The 21,585-nt window shown below is 44.2% G+C and overlaps 1 protein-coding gene across 1 annotated transcript in view; it reads left to right on the forward strand.

Annotated features, from left to right (window-relative positions):
• The first annotated feature begins 842 nt into the window (after positions 1–842).
• LOC111970591 (cadherin EGF LAG seven-pass G-type receptor 2-like) overlaps positions 843–21,585 on the forward strand; it is a 109,089-nt gene continuing 88,346 nt past the window's right edge. The window contains exon 1 of the mRNA XM_023997405.2: positions 843–4,689. Within this exon, the coding sequence (XP_023853173.1) occupies positions 1,131–4,689 (3,559 nt within the window). The 5' untranslated portion in view covers positions 843–1,130. The remainder of the gene's footprint in view (positions 4,690–21,585) is intronic.

Raw genomic sequence — 21,585 nt, forward strand, 5'->3', positions numbered from 1 at the left:
GATGGGATATTAATTGCATAATTAACTCAGGAATCCCACCTGTGTGGAAGCACCTGCTTTCAATATATTTTGTATCCCTCATTTACTTAGGTGTTTCCTTTATTTTGGCAGTTACCTAGTCACCCTCAGCAACAAAAAACGATTCTACAAACAAGATCAATAGCAGTCTAAAGAATGACTAGGAGTAGCCTATTTACTTTCACAGCTGCTCAATACTTCCTCGTGTCTGTGTAAGAGGCACATAACAGACATATGGCATAATGCCTCTGCTTTTAATGAGGATGATGATTAAGATGCCTTTGGCATGACCCCTCTCCCACATGAGATACAAGCATGTCTGCAGCATCTGCTGGACAGCTGTCAAAAATGGTGTTTACATGAAACATTACAAGATATACCCCTGCTCACTGTCCTGCCATTTACTCCATTTAACCTCATTCGAATAAAGAATTTAGATACCCACATAGGACTAGAGAATAGCATGAATCATTACTTTGCATATAGGTCTGATGTGTAGTGTAATTTGACTAGCCTATAAGGTAAGATCACGTTTGTATTAGACAGGTATGTATAAGCATAGGGAAACACTACACTTTCTGTGCCTGGGGTTGTGTTGGGGGGATGAGAACTGTACGAATCTCACACGTTTAACCTTATGTTATTTAAATAGTGACAGCATTTGTTTAGGCTTATCAACAATCCAAGTACTGCTACTTTGCAAAAACACTGTGTAAACAGCTAGATGTGTCTTCCACAAGGGGGACCAAACAGAGGCCGGTCATATTTCTTTACAACTCAGTGTGGCCCCTGGGAGAACGGCCCTTGCTACACACACACTCTCTCTCACACACTGAAATAGATTTATGATAATGAGAAGCCTCAAGCATAAGGGGTAGTAGGAGCCATTTCATTAATTCACGCGAACGGAGTGGAGTTGTAGGTTCGGCGTGTTTGGGTGGTGAGAAGCTTTGGCTAGGTGACTGCGATTTCTCTCCCGATTCAATTGGATTAGCTACTGTGGAGCAGTGAAAGCATGGATACGCTGCAACAAAAGGGAACGATTAGACGGAAAGTTTAAGGGAAGGCGGCGGTAATTACGTTCAATCCTGGTTTAACATTATCGAGGAGCAATGCCCGTCATTAAGTGGGATTTGGTGTTTATTATTTTCGGCTGGTTTGAAATAATTTCACTGTCGGATTGCTACAGTACACACATCAGTGAGGATGCAGAGCCGGGGACGGTGATAGCAAGTGTGGAACAGAGCGGGGCATGCACTTTGGATCAGGTAATCGCTCCTAAATTCTCAAAGACCTTTATTGAAACTGATGCGTCCGCGCGCATTGTGTTCATTTCGGGTAGTTTAAATTGTGCCTCGCTCAGCTCCAACCCTTTCACCGTGTACACTGTTGTTGACTGCGTGAACAGTGGCCCAGGGTCCAGGCACCTCCTCACGAGCCAGTATGATGTGCATGTTCACGGCAGGAACTGTTCAAGTAAACACAAAATGAAATCTCAATGGGACTTGGAGATCATCAGTTTGTTTAAGGCCCAGAATCATCAGTTAGAATGCTACGAGGCTGGTACTGCGCTCCTCCGGGTATGGGATCTACTACCCGACTCTCCAACCCACAGCAGTATGCACTGCAAGGTGACTAGTAGTTCGGACTTCTACTTTTCGGAGGGGCAGTTGTTTGTGTCCAAGACCCTGTGTTTGAAGCACGATACACTCCTTGAGCTAGACTTACATTGTAACCAATACACAGGAGATGAGAGGGAAGCTAAAGTGAACAGCATTTCAGTCCACTGGCGGGTGGGTCAAGGTTCCTTCAAGCAGGGCCACTTGGGGAAGTTACTACAGCAGGCTGTCCAGTCTGAGTCGGGCATAGTGAGCAGGAGGAAGAGGGCTGTCAACAGTAGTCCCCAGTTTCAGCCTCCTATGTACCAGGTGTCTGTGGCAGAGAATAAGCCAGCTGGAACTCCTGTAGTTGTTTTAAAGGCAGTAGATTCTGATGAGGGGGAGGCAGGCAGGCTGGAGTACTTCATAGAGGCCCTGTTTGATAGCCGCTCTAACAACCTATTTTCTGTGGACCCAGTCAATGGAGCTGTCTCCACTGTGGAGGTGCTCGATAGAGAGCAGAAGGACACCCATGTGTTCCGTGTGAATGCTGTTGACCACGGCACGCCCCGACGTACGGCCATGGCCACCCTCACCATCACAGTGAGTGACACTAATGACCATGACCCTGTCTTTGAGCAACAGGACTATAAGGAGAGGGTCAGGGAGAACCTAGAGATAGGCTACGAGGTGCTGACCGTCAGGGCCACGGATGGGGACGCCCCGGTAAATGGTAACATCCTCTACCGTGTCCTCAACAGCAACGGCTCCAACGATGTGTTTGAGATTGACCCCAGGTCAGGGGTGATCCGCACAAATGGCCCGGTGGATAGAGAGATGGTGGAGGCCTACATGCTGTTGGTAGAGGCCAACGACCAGGGTCGCGACCCCAGCCCCCGCAGCGCTACGGCAACAGTTCACATTATTGTGGAGGATGACAATGATAATGCGCCCCAGTTTAGTGAAAAGAGATATGTGGTGCAGGTTCCGGAGGATATGGCACCCAACACAGAGATCCTGCAGGTGATTGCCACAGACCAGGACAGAGGGAGTAACTCCATGGTTCACTTCAGCATCATGAGTGGCAACACCAGGGGCCAGTTCTACATTGACGCCCAGACAGGCAAGATGGACCTGGTCAGTCAGTTGGACTACGAGGCTAACAAGGAATACACCTTACGCATCCGCGCTCAGGACGGGGGACGCCCGCCTCTCTCCAACATCAGCGGCCTGGTAACGGTGCAGGTGGTGGATATCAATGATAACGCCCCCATTTTCGTCAGCACCCCCTTCCAGGCCACTGTGCTAGAGAACGTGCCGGTGGGTTACTCCATCATTCACATCCAGGCCGTTGACGCAGACTCCGGCGACAACTCCAGGCTGGAGTACTGCCTCATTGAAACCACGCCCAACTTACCCTTTTCCATTAACAACAGCAGTGGATGGATAGTGGTAGCCGCTGGGCTGGACAGGGAGAGCGTGGACTTCTACAACTTTGGGGTGGAGGCCCGTGATCATGGCCACCCGGTGATGTCCTCCTCAGCTAGCGTTAGCATGACCATCCTTGACGTCAACGATAACAACCCAGAGTTCACCCAGAGATCATACTACATGCGCCTCAATGAGGATGCTGTCGTGGGCACAAGCGTGGTGACGGTTTCTGCGGTGGACCAGGATATCAACAGTGTGGTGACATATCAGATCTCCAGTGGTAACACCAGAAACAGGTTTTCCATCACCAGCCAGAGTGGAGGGGGCCTCATCACCCTGGCCCTGCCCCTCGACTACAAACTGGAGCGCCAATACGTCCTGAGTGTCACCGCGTCTGACGGCACACGCTTCGATACCGCCAAGGTGTTCGTCAACGTCACCGACGCCAATACCCACCGTCCCGTGTTTCAGAGCTCCCATTACACCGTCAACATCAATGAGGACAGACCTGTTGGCACCACCGTTGTGGTGATCAGTGCTACAGATGAGGACACCGGGGAGAATGCACGTATAACCTACTTTATGGATGACAGCATCCCCCAGTTCGACATTGACTCAGACACAGGCGCTGTCACCACCCAGATGGAGCTGGACTATGAAGACCAGGTGTCCTACACGTTAGCCATCACGGCCCGGGACAACGGCATCCCACAGAAGTCTGACACCACCTACCTGGAGATCCTGGTGAATGATGTGAATGACAACTCTCCTCGGTTCCTCAGAGACCACTACCTAGGCTCTGTGATGGAGGATGTGCCAGTGTTTACCAGCGTGGTCCAGGTCTCTGCCACTGACCGAGACTCTGGCCTCAATGGACGTGTCTTCTATACTTTCCAGGGGGGAGAGGACGGTGATGGAGACTTCATAATTGAGTCTACCTCTGGTATTGTGCGAACGCTGCGTCGCCTGGACCGTGAGAACATGCCTATCTACAACCTGCAGGCCTTTGCTGTGGATAAAGGTGTTCCTGCTCTCAAGACGTCCGTGGACATCCAGGTGACCATCTTAGACGTGAACGACAACCCTCCCGTGTTTGAGAAAGATGAGTTTGACATCTTTGTGGAGGAGAACAGCCCAATAGGCCTGGTAGTGGCACACATATCTGCCTCAGACCCAGACGAGGGGAGCAACGCCCAGATCATGTACCAGATAGTAGAGGGAAACATCCCAGAGGTGTTCCAGCTGGATATCTTCTCAGGCGAACTAACCGTTCTGACAGATCTCGACTACGAGATGCAGTCGGAGTATGTCATCGTGGTCCAGGCCACCTCCGCCCCACTGGTCAGCCGTGCCACCGTGCACGTCAAGCTGGTTGACAAGAACGACAACGTACCAGTGCTGAAAAATTTCCAGATCATATTCAATAACTATGTCACTGACAAGTCCAGTAGCTTCCCCACAGGGGTGATCGGGCGGATCCCTGCCCATGACCCAGATGCCTCGGACCAGCTCCAGTACAGCTTTGAGGCTGGTAATGAGCTGAACCTGGTCATCCTGAACCAGAGCACCGGGGAGATACGCCTCAGCCAGGCCCTGAACAACAACAGACCCCTGGAGGCCTCCATGAGGATATCTGTCTCCGGTAAGACCAACCTCTCCTCAAATGTTTTTTAATACGTAGGCCCTTTTCTGATATGTTAATGTTAGGCACAGTGAAGACTTTTGTTCTTCCTCATTCTTTAGATTTTTCCTATTTATGTTCCTCACCTGAAAATTTTCAACATTACAATACCAAAGATGTAATTTTTTTGACACAGTTGGAGTTGAATACTGTGAATGCCATACAAACTGTTTTATGTATGGCATCTGCTGCAGTGTTTCAGTTTTACAACTTCATTATTTCAATATTAATCATAAATTAGAATTAACATTCAGGTCAGGATCTTAGTATGCCTCCTCAAGCCTTATGTTTCATTTGGAGAGAGAAGTCCTCTCTAGACTAGATTGTGCCTTTTAGCTTCTTGGGGTTTGTTTTTCTGTTATAGTATTTGTCATCTTGTTAAAGAGCAGGCTGTACCCAGGCCTGATGTAGATCAATGTGAATTTAAATAGCAGTTTATCTGCATGTCTGCAGCCGGTTAGCCTGCTCCTGTGGGAAATACACTCCAGTGGGTCTGGATAATTTTCCATTATTGCCCAACTTAAAACCCCCATTTTCAGCTAGCACACAATATTTCATTCAATTATGGATGTTTTTTTAATCTATATATTCGCACGATGATGACAGTTGATTTCAAACTGAGGGTTAAACAAGGATTCATTTGACCATATTTATTTTGTATCACATGCCAGATTGTCAGGATATTTCCCTACTTACTTAAATTATTATTTGTAATTTCAAAATGAGCAATGCATACCTTGTGTGCCAGTTGTTGTTATCCCAGCATTTGTATTACCTTTGTAAATAAGTGTAGCATGAACAATACAGGCTTTATGGCTATAAGGTATGGTATATGTCATGTTTTAAGCCGTGATGGACTATGCCATCATTGTGAAGACACTTTGGACCCAGGCATGTAATTAACTTGGATTCATTTTAGACACACTGAAAGATAAAAGTAGCCTGTGTTTTGTGTAGCACCAAACAAATATATTTTACGTTTGGAGAGTTGTAGTAGCCAGCTCATGAAAACCAGTGAGCTGTGTTGTCTACTCTAACCTCTTGTTTCTCTTTAATTGAGTCTGCATAAGGCACCCGTCATTTCAACTGTCAGCACAATTTACAGAGCATTTTATTTGCTCTAAAAATGTGACTGAACTTTAATTGCTGCAGAAACAGATTTGTTACCCGGTGTGAGTCAGACTGCAGAGCTGGTTCCTTCATGACCTTGGATCTCATTTAAAGAGATGTGCAAACAGCACCTTCTAAATGTCACACTGCATTTCAGTCAGGGATTTGACATCAAAGTGTCCATATTTAACTAGGTAAAACACGTTTAACTAGAAGGATTAAAACTGTTTTATTTTACTATTTTCTCTGAGGTGGTGTGTTAATATCTGACCCTCACATATATCAGCCAATAGACACAGTGCTGGGCTGGCTGAGTAGATTGTGACTGCCAGATACTAGAAGGTCAGCATGGGTAGTAATCATTACAATGTATTGCAGCGCCGCTTAGTTTTTTGGTGTGTTTTTACTTCTCCTCCCTGAAGCCTCTTTAAAGGAGGAGGTCCCTAGTGACAGATGAGAGAGCTTTCTGTCTTTCTTGGAGACAATGGCGAGTGGTCGATTTGAGGTAGGCGTGAGGAGATCATGCTAGGCCCTGGTTGGAGGCAACAGCTGTGACTCTACCAAGGACCAATTAGACGGATGGCTTGTCTCCGCGTCCCGCACCTGCTGGGGTATCTCTGTCAGTACCCCTGCGGGTGAGAGAAAGAGGGAGAGGGAGGTGGGTAAATAGAGAGCAAACGAAAATCATGTTGGTGTGAGATGGATAGAACATGAAGATGCAGATGTAATGAGAAAGGTAAATATAGTGAGAGGAGATGGAGAGGGTGCCTGCCTGTAGAATAAATGTTTGCCCCAGTGCTGAGAGAACTTTTTGCAAACGAATTGCAAAAATCTCTGAAGTTGGAGACTTTTATCTCCCTCAACAACTTTAAACATCTGCTATCCGAGCAGCTAACCGATCGCTGCAGCTGTACATAGTCCATCGGTATATAGCCCACCCAATTTACCTACCTCACCCCCCCATACTGCTTTTATTTATTTACTTTTCTGCTCTTTTGCACACCAGTATCTCTACTTGCACATGATCATCTGATGATTTATCACTCCAGTGTTAATCTGCTAAATTGTAATTATTCGATTTATTGCCTACCTCCTCATGCCTTTTGCACACATTGTATATAGATTCTCTTTTTTTCTACCATGTTATTGACTTGTTTATTGTTTACTCCATGTGTAACTCTGTGTTGTTGTCTGTTCACACTGCTATGCTTTATCTTGGCCAGGTCGCAGTTGCAAATGAGAACTTGTTCTCAACTAGCCTACCTGGTTAAATAAAGGTGAAATAAAAAATAAAAAAAATAGAAAACTTCCCTTGACGACTTAACATCCTCCCATTATTTGGAGTGGATGCCATATGATGGATGATTCCATTAGCCTCAGCTAGTCTGTGAAGAAATACAACAGATCATATCACTTCAACCACATCAATTACACTGTTAAGGTGCACCAATTCAGGTAAATATTATTACTGTATCTAGATATTCATGTTAAGAGGAACATCAAAAGGTCTGAAAATGGTTCAATAAGAGCTATACCTATGTGTACTGTTTCACAATGACTTTCATTGGAGTGGCGCAGTGTTAAATAGCCTATGATTGGCATGGTGGGTCCATATTGCACTCTCTGTAGCTGCTCTCATAGCAGCCCTGGCAATTATACTTATGATTAATCCTTCGCTTAGCTAATTATGGAGCCAGCGTTCCTGCCATGGTGCACTGGTTGTAGGCCCTGCAAATTAACACTGGTATGAGGGATACCCCGGCTAATGTGCTGGATTAGACGTTCCATATCACTGGCCGTGGGAGTAGACATTTCTGAATGAATTTCTGCAGCCCAGATTATGGTTGTAAATACAGCTGATTACAGATTTGTGGGGATTGTTAGATCTGTCTTCTCCCTCCTGAGCTGAGGAACATAACTGACACCAGATGAGCCCAGCCAAGACGTTTCTGACCGTGCTGGGAGGCCAGTACCAGGCAGTGGGTTTAGTAATTGATGTTTCTAGGGAGTTTTTCCTAGCCACCGTGCTTCTACACCTGCATTGCTTGCTGTTTGGGGTTTTAGGCTGGGTTTCTGTACAGCACTTCGAGATATTAGCTGATGTACGAAGGGCTATATAAAATAAACTTGATTTGATTTGATGTGGCAGAACCTGGGCTCTGTTGCTCCAGCGTTGACATACTGCTGATCTAATGCTGCATCCTGTGTGTGTGAGCTCGCATTAATGTGTGTGTGCTTTTGATGCTGGGGATTTAGCCTCCTTCCTCTCATCCTTTGATGGAATAATCTCCCTCAGTCTACTTACCTGAAGATTGTTCTAGAATAAACACCATGGTATTTACCTTGTCATGTTTGTTCCTTTGATGAAATTCCATGAAGCCTTGGTAGTCAGAATACTGCACATGCCCACAGTTATATTTATCAGCACGGAGGTTAAATGGTCAAGCCCTCCCCTCTGACTGAACATGGAGCTTGATTTGCCTCAGCCCATGGCAGGACATGCAGTAGCTCACAAATGACATGCTAATAGTAGCAGGCATGCTATGTCGCCTACCTAGGTGGTCTCTGGCCAGGAGGTACTGTCACTGGTTAGATCATCAGTAGTCAGTATACTAGGGATTCTCCATAGGGAAACTCCTCTCCTCTCACCAACACCTCTGAACCATCACAATTGACCCCTGACTTCTGACTGTTCTCATTACCTCCCTTGGTCAACTCCCTATGCCATCAGACAGCATGTTAATCAGTTCCACAACGATTAAGGTAAAGTTTAAGAAATTGGATCTGAATTAGGACTGAGATTCATGTTGACACTAGAATCAATTTCCATAGTGCTTTGCTTTGCGTTTGTGATTATTGCTCACAAATCTTATTTCAAGACAATTACACAAATGCAAATATTTTGAGACCTTGTAAACATAGCATAACGTTACATTGGTTCTCTTTTAATTAAGCCCGTCTTAAGAAGACTAAGTGAATCTACAATGGGCAACTTGTTTTAAATGTTCAAATTTCTGATTTGAATGTGAGACAGTTCTCCCAACTCCCACAAAGCCAGGCCCAGGCAATCCATATTCTGTGTGATTGAATGTTGTTTTGTAAGGCGTTCATTTTCCCACTGTCATCATCCACCGCACAACACAACAGGACAAGAGTGGAATTTTAAAGTTTAAGGAAGCCACTCTCATCCATCACATCTAAATCAGCGCTGTCCCAGTCTGTCTAATTACATGACAGTGTATTAAGACTGGGCTGTTGTCTGTGGATGGACTTTCTCTGTGGCTGGTCTCTGCCAGGGGACAGGGTCTGGCTGTATTGGCTGAAATATGGATGGCTGCACAAGAGTAGCACTGAGATCAGTTTTAATCTCGCCCTTTGCTTAGTGTTTGAAGCCAATGGGTTTCTCCCAATGGCGACGCGGACATGGATAATGGAAAGTTGAGAACGTGCTAATACCCAGAAATACCCTTGGCCTACATATACTACCACTCAATATGCCATACAATTTCCATGATGTAGTCTGTTGGTGTGTGTATGTTTGTGCTGACTTGTCTGTAATGGGCCTTTATCTCTCTCCATACCTCTGTTCTCCCCCAAGAAAACATTAGTCACAGCCCTGCTTGAAATGTATGTAGCACTTTGTCCACCTACTCTATCTGCTATTTCCTCTAACATCACCTATCCCCTGGATTCTGTCTATTTTATTTGTCAGTCATCCAATCCTCCTCTTCTATCCATGATTCTCACCCCCGCAGCAACCTCTCCGCTGCCCCCTCCCCATCCTTTCAAGCTCCTCCAGCCTCTTTCTTTTCTCCCCCTTTTTCCTTTGACTGTTGTTCCCTCTCTCCTCTGTGAAAGGAAGAATGCCTAAAATAAATGCTTTGTTAAGCACCCAGTTGTCATGGTGACCCCAGCAATGCCTGAGAAATTCCTGGTGGGTGGGGACAAGGGGGAGGGTCCCTTTGTGTAGGGAAGATGGGGGGAGGGGCAGCACATAAATTCTAAAGTGCAACAGTGCAACTTTTGAGCTGACTGTCACACTCTCCCGCTCCCCAGTGAAGGATAGACCCCAATGAGTCTTGCTTTGGACACGGGGTCTGTGAGGCCAGCCACAGTGACCTGTCTGACTGCTCGACTGTTCTCTCTCACCGTTTGACCTTTTTTTTATTGGACAAACTGTTTTGACACACTATCCATTCTGCTTATGTGAGGTTACAATTTTGTTACTCAGAAATAACTTGTATGCGTTGATGATAACTTTATGCCGGTGCCAATAACAATGGATTGCTTTAAGTTTATAAAAGGTGACGTTAACTTTCCTCACTAAACCAAGGCACTATTTGCTCAACCAATACCTCTTTGACGGTGAGAGAACAGGAGCTAGGGTTTGATGGATGTCAACAGCTCAGAGTTTTGTAACTGCTCTGTGAAAACCTTACCAGAGTAAAGCACATGGTGGGCAGGTTGTGTTGTCTAAGCCCTTTGATTTGTGACACAAATGTGTGGAGATGGTATGTGATTTCCTGCTGTTGGCTGCTTTCTCTATCAGAACACCCCCCCCCCCCCAGCCCTCCCCGCTTTGTTGCTCTGATGGTCTGGATGAGAGGGGGATGACATCATCCCAGTGTTTGGGATTAGGGCTGATGCATGGCTCGGGTAGGAGTTAGGGCTGTTGGCGTTAGCACACATATCGCAAGGTCGTCCTGTATTGTCCCCCACTATCACTGCAGACAATGGGGTGGGGAATTTAGCGGGCTCTGTCTGGGTCTATACCCCTCTGTCTTTGTGTCCCTTGTTTGTTCTGGTCCTGTAGTCTTCAGGGGAGTCTGACCATGCCTGCCAGCACCGCCATATTAAGGCATGAGTTGGTTAATTTCAGATTAATATACAGTCTGATGAAGAATTTAGTCTCAGTTTTTGTCTCAAATACTTTTTACTCCTTAGATTAGATTTATTTTAATTCATAGCTCAGCTATCCACTGCATTGCCACACATTTCTGAGCTGGGGTACTCTTTCTGTTATGTCTACAATAAATCCCCCTTACTACTACTACTACTACTACTACTACTTCTACTACTACTACTACAACTACAAATTAAACTTTAATTTAAAGTCTCCACTAATTTAAAAAGTCCATAATGTAAACAAGTTGGGGTGTTCTAGTGCTGTGAGCAACATATGTTTATTTAACAGATTGCTTACTTGCAAGCTACATTGCACTAATTTAGCATCAAAACATAGAGATATTACACAGTGACCTGGTTTCATGGGCTCCTATCAAAGAGGGTAGAATGTCAGCGTTGGGGCTTAAGGCTTTGGTACTAAGAATGGGGGAAGGGTTCCTAGTTAAAACACGGTGTGTGAAGTGCTGAAACTCTAATGGTTTTTAACACCAACTAGGCCTTCCAGCTAACTAGCCAGATGGTTTATTCTGGACAATGACGAGCTTGGCCATCTAGGTAGCATCAATCTTATTCTTTCAGCTGTTCCAATTTAACTAGGTGGATTGTTTTCATTAAGTGGCCACTTTATCAGCCATGCCAAGAAGGACTGGGCAGAATCAGATTCTATAGATTAAAAAAATACTTTTTATTATTTTCACAGCATGCATGGGAAATCGTTTTTTAACAAGGTCACATCTGTTATTTACATTCAAATGGAGGTTTTTCAATGCTATTATAAGGAGTAGGTCACTATTTAAGAATCTCTGCTGAAAGAAATCTCTATATTACTGCTGTTGCTGATGTTTGTCAGGTTAACTAGTCATCCGTTTGAGTAATGTGACATTGATGATCATCATCACGCCTGCATCCCTCAGTACCAAATCACATCCATATTGAATACGTATCAGAACTCTTGAATACCAGCCTCATGCTTAGTAACGTCTCTGCATGCTAATGTCTCTTTACTAAAGTGCCGACAGAGGTTTTCCTTATAATGTGCAAATGTATTGATTTGAACTGCACTTCTACTTTTCTTTGGCTTGCCCCTCTAATAAGGAACAATCTGTGGAATGCTAGAGAATGGAGTTATTTTAGCTTGATACAGAGGAGAGTTGTCCACTGTTGTCTTTTCTTGGGCTGTGAGAGCCTGCATTATGTGGCTGCTCCAGAAATCATCTGGATTAAAATGCCTGGGTCTGACATTGAGCTCCGGAGACCCTCTCCTTTCCTGAATGTCTGGATGTTGAAGAAGATGGGAGTCTGGGCTGTGTTTCTGTTGTTCTTCATGCATTTTCTCATGACAAATACTGTTTGGTTTGCTCTATTGGAGGAGAAAACGGATATCCAGTAATTACACTTGATTGTTTTGATTGCAGGGTTGTATCAGATTTCTGTATATTTATAACCCCTCATTTCACACCATCCTTGTGTACACGTACGTGCATGCAGACACTAAGACCAAAGACGACTAAACCATTTGGCAACAGTTACAGCTGTATTGTGGAACAAGAAGATTTGGCAGCATTCATCATAGACTTTTTATGATTCTGTCGAACAAATGAAATCATTTTGTGCAATTGAATTGGCTTTACATCATTCCGAGATATATGTAAAAATCTGTTGCGTAGGAGTTAGGACATGCTCTCTCCACAGTCATCCCTCCTCAGGCTCAACAGAAGGGCTACGTTGGCTCGCTGTGTGATATATGAAGTGCTAATGTTAATTTGAGCTTAATCTCATACAGCAGCTGTCTCCCAAAAATGGGACCAAGCCATTAACCCCTTCACCCTGCTGGAGGCCAAGTGCACATTGTCCACAACCAATCTGCCTCAATTTGCCCTCTTTACAGGATCATGTACGCTTGCACACATTACACCGAATGTGGATCTAGCGTTCATCTGCCTATCTTTTTTTTTTTAAGAACCAACCTCTATAGATGTCTGACTGCCAAACAGTTTCAAGCCATTGTACATGTAAAATCGGTGCGCACTTGGTTCTCAAATTACATTCAGAGATACTAAGTACTCTCGGCCAGCAAAAGCTATTGGTGTGTCTGAGCCCTTAATGATCCAGCCCACAGTTACGTTCATGTAAAACGTGTGAACACATCCAAAAGCTAACAATTTTGATACTCTCCCATCACTCCAGTGCCCAAATGGGTTGTCTATTTAGTCTCTGAGTCTATATTCAGAGGTGGCAGTTACCAACTGCCTCTGCTTCCATGCTTGGTGTTGGATAATGGACAATATTGTGGGAGCTTAGAGAATTAAATCAGCTATCATGCTGTGTTTGAGCTTCAGTCTGTCCATTACAGGGTTGTCAGACCCTCTCATTGGCTGTCTTGACAGTGAGGTCAGACTGCGAAGGTTCTGATGAGGATTGTGGACAGTAGAGGTAGTGAACCGTTTTAGGGGAGGTGGTCTGGTCGGCTGCCTGGTGGAGGGCGTTAGGGGGACTGTATCCAGAAGGGGAGTGTTGTTGCATCACTATAACTAATTGGTAGGTCTACCATTACTTGTTACTTCTGTGGGTTTTTTCGTAACGGAATTACAAGGAAAAGGCTACATTTCTTTAACTTACAGAAGGTAAACAAGTTCTCCAAAATGAAATATGTGTTGATATTAGCTGTCAGGGGTCTTTACGTCAACATTATTGTGTTTTAATGTATTTCTGATACCTTTTTTAAGACTTTCTGGTAGATGTTTTCTTAGACCCCTTTTCCATCTGTTTATCCAGAAAGCCTTTACTTATGCCCAATTTTTTTTGTTTGTTTATCTATTCCTTCATTTCCCCAAATTATAGACTCTTCGCTTTCATTTGCCACCCAATTTGATATGCGCCTATGAACTTCACATGTTCGTGCTAATTGGTCCTTTTCGATGGAAATGCCCAACATCACTAACCAAGCATGATCGGCTGATTTAATGAGTGAGCCCACTGATTAGCGTGATCTAACAAACTACTTCCACAGTCAGAGAATCAAACCTCCCAACTCCTCCTACCCTGCTAAAATGCCCTCTACAGGAGCATCATGTGGTGCCCCCCCCCCCCCCCCCCCTCTAGGTGAACCCCACTGTCTACCAAGGACTGACTTCCCAACTCCTTTGATGGAGTTCTGATTGGACTGATCCCTGCTTGCTGATTGGTTGGTAGTGGTGGATTAGGCCTGCTGTCCTGCTGAGAGCTCTCTGGTCCTGTACATCAGCGTTCTGCTCAAGTGGAAGAACTCTATTCAGTTCCCATGACACCCACAGAAACCATAGGCAACCGAGGCCAGGCTTCAAAACACTCTCATAAAGACTTGTTAGCTTCCCTTTTTGTGAATTTGACCTTGTACACCTCAATCCCTAAAACCCCACCAAACCATTTTAGAAACCAATCTTTAGTTTGTCAAAGAATGGTCGTCTTTACACAATTTCATGTTCACAAGGAATGTGCGTGAGTACTTGAGTACTCAAACTGACTTTAAAATTCAATCTTTAACCAGAGATCACATTTTTGTTCAAGTACTGTAAAACTATTTGGTGGAATGTGCTTTGTGGCTGCCCGAATGTGCAAGTGAAATTTTGTTCCCCAAAAATTGAAATGTTGCGGGGCACAACAAAAAAGCAACCAATCCAAGCATCACACAGTTCTCACTCAATTGCGTTCTAATCGCTCCCTCTACACACGCATGCTGCTGAGTACGCACAAGCTCCCGTAGGCCTACAAAAATGAATGCCTATAAAACGTATCTAACTAATGTTGATACACAAGCTACAGTCCTTGCAAAATGACGACAGTTTTATCATAAATTCAAAATGGACTGGTTGATAGGGAAATGTGTTCCAACAACAATCTGTTTTCCATTTGGGCTACTTTGCGAACTGCTAGTGCAATTTATAATTGGTTAGCCTAGGCCATAACCCCCTAAACATAGACGGGTTCCACACTGAAAACATTAGTTTGATCAAGTATGTTCATCAGAATCATTAAGCCTGGGCCTACTCACCAAACAGATGTAGTGGCCGCACTTCATCACCATACAGTGTTCAATGTGGAATTGTTACTCCATTTGAAAAATTCCAAAGAACAAGCAGAATGAATGAGTCTCTGTAAATCGAAAAGATTTTGGTTTCATGTAATCATGTAGTAACCAAAAAAGTGTTAAACAAATCAAAATGTATTTGATATTCTTCAAAGTAGCCACCTTTTGCCTGGATCACAGCTTTGCACACTCTTGGCATTCTCTCAACCAGCTTCATGAGGTAGTAACCTGGAATGCATTTCAATTAACAGGTGTGCCTTGTTAAAAGTTCATTTGTGAAATTTCTTTCCTTCTTAATGCGTTTGAGCCAATCAGTTGTGTTGTGACAAGGTAGGGGTGGTATACAGAAGATGGCCCTATTTGGCAAAATACCAAGTCCATATTATGGCAAGAACAGCTCAAATAAGCAAAGAGAAACGACAGTCCAGCATTACTTTAAGACATGAAGGTCAGTCAATATGAAGAAACTTTCAAAGTTCTTGAAATTGTACAAGTGCAGTCGCAAAAACCATCAAGCGCTATGATGTAACTGGCTTTCATGAGGAACGCCAAAGGAAAGGAAGACCCATAGTTACCTCTGCTGCAGAGGATAAGTTCATTAGTGTAACCAGCCTCAGAAATTGCAGCCCAAATAAATGCTTCACAGAGTAACAGACATCTCAACATCAACTGTTCAGAGGAGACTGTGTGAATCAAGCTTTCATGGTCAAATTGCTGCAAAAAAAATCACAACTAAAGGACACCAATAAGAAGAGACTTGCTCGGGCCAAGAAACACGAGCAATGTACATTAAACCAGTGGAAATCTGTAATTTGGTCTGATGAGTCCACATTTGAGATTTTTGGTTCCAAACGCTGTGTGTTTGTGAGACGTAGAGTAGTTTAACAATTCCTTTGATTACTACATGATTCCATGTGTGTTATTTCATAGTTTGATGTCTTAACTATTATTCTACAATGTAGAGAATAGTAAAAAAGAAAGAAAAACCTTGGAATGAGTAGGTGTCCAAACCTTTGACTGGTACAGTGTGTATATGTAGTGACTTCAGAAAGTATTCAGACCCCTTGACGTTTTCCACATTTTCTTACGTTACAGCCATATTCTAAAATTGATTAAATAAAAACAATACTTCATCAATCTACACACTATACCCCATAATGACAAAGAAAAAATTGGTTATTTTATTAAAAATAATAAACAGATGCCTTATTTACATACAGTGGGGAGAACAAGTATTTGATACACTGTCGATTTTGCAGGTTTTCCTACTTACAAAGCATGTAGAGGTCTGTAATTTTTATCATAGGTACACTTCAACTGTGAGAGACGGAATCTAAAACAAAAATCCAGAAAATCACATTGTATGATTTTTAAGTAATTAATTTGCATTTTATTGCATGACATAAGTATTTGATCACCTACCAACCAGTAAGAATTCCGGCTCTCACAGACCTGCTAGTTTTTCTTTAAGAAGCCCTCCTGTTCTTCACTCATTACCTGTATTAACTGCACCTGTTTGAACTCGTTACCTGTATAAAAGACACCTGTCCACACACTCAATCAAACAGACTCCAACCTCTCCACAATGGCCAAGACCAGAGAGCTGTGTAAGGACATCAGGGATACAATTGTAGACCTGCACAAGGCTGGGATGGGCTACAGGACAATAGGCAAGCAGCTTGGTGAGAAGGCAACAACTTTTGGCGCAATTATTAGAAAATGGAAGAAGTTCAAGATGACGGTCAATCACCCTCGGTCTGGGACTCCATGCAAGATCTCACCTCGTAGGGCATCAATGATCATGAGGAAGGTGAGGGATCAGCCCAGAACTACACGGCAGGACCTGGTCAATGACCTGAAGAGAGCTGGGACCACAGTCTCAAAGAAAACCATTAGTAACACACCATGCCGTCATGGATTAAAATCCTGCAGCGCACGCAAGGTCCCCCTGCTCAAGCCAGCGCATGTCCAGGCCCGTCTGAAGTTTGCCAATGACCATCTGGATGATCCAGAGGAGGAATGGGAGAAGGTCATGTGGTCTGATGAGACAAAAATAGAGCTTTTTGGTCTAAACTCCACTCGCCGTGTTTGGAGGAAGAAGAAGGATGAGTACAACCCCAAGAACACCATCCCAACCGTGAAGCATGGAGGTGGAAACATCATTCTTTGGGGATGCTTTTCTGCAAAGGGGACAGGACGACTGCACCGTATTGAGGGGAGGATGCATGGGGCCATGTATCGCGAGATCTTGGCCAACAACCTCCTTCCCTCAGTAAGAGCATTGAAGATGGGTCGTGGCTGGTTCTTCCAGCATGACAACGACCCGAAACACACAGCCAGGGCAACTAAGGAGTGGCTCCGTAAGAAGCATCTCAAGGTCCTGGAGTGGCCTAGCCAGTCTCCAGACTGTCTCTTATACACATCTAGATGTGTATAAGAGACAGGTGCAAACCTGGTCAAGAACTACAGGAAACGTATGATCTCTGTAATTGCAAACAAAGGTTTCTGTACCAAATATTAAGTTCTGCTTTTCTGATGTATCAAATACTTATGTCATAAAATAAAATGCAAATTATTTACTTAAAAATCATACAATGTGATTTTCAGGATTTTTGTTTTAGATTCCGTCTCTCACAGTTGAAGTGTACCTATGATAAAAATTACAGACCTCTACATGCTTTGTAAGTAGGAAAACTTGCAAAATCGTCAGTGTATCAAATACTTGTTCTCCCCACTGTAAGTGTTCAGACCCTTTGCTATTAGATTCAAAATTGAGCTCAGGTGCATCCTGTTTCCATTGATCATCCTTGAGATGTTTCTACAACTTGATTGGAGTCCACCTGTGGTAAACTCAATTGATTGGACATGATTTGGAAAGGCACACACCTGTCTATGTAAGGTCCCACAGTTGACAGTGCATGTCAGAGCAAAAACCAAGCCATGAGGTTGAAGGAATTGTCCGTAGAGCTCCGAGACAGCATTGTGTCAAGGCACAGATCTGGGGAAGGGCACCAAAAAACGTCTGTAGCATTGAAGGTCCCCAAGAACACAGTGCCCTCCAATGGAACAAGTTTGGAACCACCAAGACTCTTCATGAGCTGACCGCCCGGCCACACTGAGCAATCGGGGGAGACAGGCCTTGGCCAGGGAAGTGACCAAGAACCCAATGGTCACTCTGACAGAGCTCTAGAGTACCTCTGTTTGAGAACCTTCCAGAAGAACAACCATCTCTGCAGCACTCCACCAATCAGGCCTTTATGGTAGGGGCCAGACGGAAGCCACTCCTCAGTAAAAGGTACATGACAGCCCACTTGACGTTTGCCAAAAGGCACCTAAAGACTCTCAGACCATGAGAAACGATTTATTTTATTTCACCTTTATTTAATCAGGTAGGCCAGTTGAGAACAAGTTCTCATTTACAACTGCGACCTGGCCAAGATAAAGAAAAGCAGTGCGACAAAAACAACACAGAGTTACACAAACAAATGTACAGTCAATAACACAATATAAAAAATCGATGTACAGTGTGTGCAAATGTAGACGAGTAGGGCGGTAAGGCAATAAATAGGCCATAGAGGCGAAATAATTAGAATTTAGCATTAACACTGGAGTGATAGATGTGCAGATGATAATGTGCAAGTAGAGATACCAGGGTGCAAAAGAGCAAGAAGATAATATAACAATATGGGGATGAGGTAGTTGGGTGTGCTATTTACAGATGGGATATGTACAGGTGCAATGATCGGTAAGCTGCTCTGACAACTGATGCTTAAAGTTAGAGAGGGAGATTTAAGACTCCAGCTTCAGAGATTTTTGCAATTCGTTCCAGTCATTGGCAGCAGAGAACTGGAAGGAAAGGCGGCCGAAGGAAGTGTTGTCTTTGGGGATGACCAGTGAAATATACCTGCTGGAATGCGTGCTATGGGTGGGTGTTGCTATGGTGACCAGTGAGCTGAGATAACGCTGAGCTTTACCTTGCAATGACTTATAGATGACCTGGAGCCAGTGGGTTTGGCGACAAATATGAAGCGAGGGCCAGCCAACGAGAGCATACAGGTCGCAGGGATGGGTAGTATATGGGGCTTTGGTGACAAAACGGATGGCACTGTGATAGACTGCATCCAGTTTGCTGTGTAGAGTGTTGGAGGCTATTTTGTAAATGACATCGCCGAAGTCAAGAATCGGTAGGATTGTCAGTTTTGCAAGGGTTTGTTTGGCAGTGTGAGTGAAGGAGGCTTTGCTGCGAAATAGGGAACCGATTCTAGATTTAATTTTGGATTGGAGATGCTTAATGTGAGTCTGGAAGGAGAGTTTACAGTCTAACCAGACACCTAGGTATTTGTAGTTGTCCACATATTCAAAGTCAGAACTGTCCGGAGTAGTGGATCATCCAATCTGATGAAACAAGATTGAACTCTTTGGCCTGAATGCCAAGCGTCACGTCTGGAGGAAACTTCGCCCATCCCTACGGTGACACATGGTGGTGGGAGCATCATGTTGTGGGGATGTTTTCCAGCGGCAGGGACTGGGAGACTAGTCAGGATCGAGGCAAAGCTGAACGGAGCAAAGTACAGAGATCCTTGATGAAAACCTTCTCCAGAGCTGTGCAGCAATTCTCCCAATCCAACCTGACAGAGCTTGAGAGGATCTGTAGAGAATAATGGGAGAAGCTCCCCAAATACAGGTGCGCCAAGCTTGTAGTGTCATACCCAAGAAGAATCGATGCTGTAATCGCTGCCAAAGGTGCTTAAACAAAGTACTGAGTAAAGGGTCTGAATACTTATCTACAGTTGAAGTCGGAAGTTTACATACACCTTAGCCAAATACATTTCAACTCAGTTTTTCACAATTCCTGACATTTAATCCTAGTGAAAATTCCCTGTCTTAGGTCAGTTAGGATCACCACTTTATTTTAAGAATGTGAAATGTCAGAATAATAGAGAGGATGATTTCTTTCAGCTTTTATTTCTTTCATCACATTCCCAGTGGGTCAGAAGTTTACATACACTCAATTAGTAGTTGGTAGTATTGCCTTTAAATTGTTGTACTTGGGTCAAACGTTTTGGGTAGCCTTCCACATGCTTCAAATTTGGGTGAATTTTGGCCCATTCCTCCTGACAGAGCTGGTGTAACTGAGTTATGTTTGTAGTCCTCCTTGCTTGCACACGCTTTTTCAGTTCTGCCCACAAATGTTTTATAGGATTGAGGTCAGGGCTTTGTGATTGCCACTCCAATACCTTGACTTTGTTGTCCTTCAGCCATTTGGCCACAACTTTGGAAGTATGCTTGGGGTCATTGTCCTTTTGGAAGACCCATTTGCGACCAAGCTTTAACTTCCTGACTGATGTCTTGAGATGTTGCATCAATATATCCACATCATTTTCCTGCCTCATGATGCCATCTATTTTTTGAAGTGCACCAGTCCCTCCTGCAGCAAAGCACCCCCACAACATGATGCTGCCACCCCCGTGCTTCATGGTTTGGATGGTGTTCTTCGGCTTGCAAGCATACCCCTTTTTCCTCTAAACAAAACGATGGTCATTATGGCCAAACAGTTCTATTTTTGTTTAATCAGACCAGCGGACGTTTCTCCAAAAAGTACGATCTTTGTCCCCAGGTGCAGTTGCAACGTGTAGTCTGGCTTTTTTATGGCGGTTTTAGAGCAGTGGGCTCTTTCCTTGCTGAGCGGCCTTTCAGGTTATGTCGATATAGGACTCGTTTTACTGTGGATATAGATACTTTTGTACCTTTTTCCTCCAGCATCTTCACAAGGTCCTTTGCTGTTGTTCTGGGATTCATTTGCACTTTTTGCACCAAAGTACGTTCATCTCTGGGAGACAGAACGCGTCTCCTTCCTGAGCAGTATGACGGCTGCGTGGTCCTGTTGGTTCCACTTTTCTGGGCTCCGTTATTTACTTAACAAATAAGGAACACTCAAAATGTGCACTTATAAATCATAACAATTTTAATCGAAATACTGCTGTAGACAGATCAAACATCACACATACAACTGATGTCTCTCCTGAGTTCTGCAAAATAGGAAAAGTCCAAGGTGCGTGCAGTCAACCCCTAGTGATGTAACTGCCTACGTCACTACCTTCTACTCATGAGACCACACCCATGCATACACTGTTTTACACACTTGCAATAGAGATACAATAGTTCCAGAGTTTTCTAACGGCACAGCAGTCATTTTCCACTCCCCAAGTTGCTCTATAGTGGTATGTTTGACTAGTCTCTTATCTCTTTCACCCCCCCCCCCCCTGCAGGGTTCTGTGTCTATGAATCTCTATTAGCCTTGAGGCGCTTTCTCACAGACAGATTGGGAGAATGTCATATGGTCAGATGAAACCAAAATATAACTTTTTGGTAAAAACTCAACTCGTCGTGTTTGAAGGACAACGAATGCTGAGTTGCATCCAAAGAACACCATACCTACTGTGAAGCATGGAGGTGGAAACATCATGCTTTGGGGCTGTTTTTCTGCAAAGGGACCAGGACGACTGATCCGTGTAAAGAAAGAATGAATGGGGCCATGTATCGTGAGATTTGAGTGAAAACCTCCTTCCATCAGCAAGGGCATTGAAGATGAAACGTGGCTGGGTCTTTCAGCATGACAATGATCCCAAACACACCTCCCGGGCAACGAAGGAGTGGCTTCGTAAGAAGCATTTCAAGGTCCTGGAGTGGCCTAGCCAGTCTCCAGATCTCAACCCCATAGAAAATCTTTGGGGAGGTTGAAAGTCCGTGTTGCCCAGCAACAGCCCCAAAACATC

This window comes from Salvelinus sp. IW2-2015, linkage group LG11 (genome assembly GCF_002910315.2).
Source record: "Salvelinus sp. IW2-2015 linkage group LG11, ASM291031v2, whole genome shotgun sequence".
In the NCBI taxonomy this organism is placed as follows: domain Eukaryota; kingdom Metazoa; phylum Chordata; class Actinopteri; order Salmoniformes; family Salmonidae; genus Salvelinus; species Salvelinus sp. IW2-2015.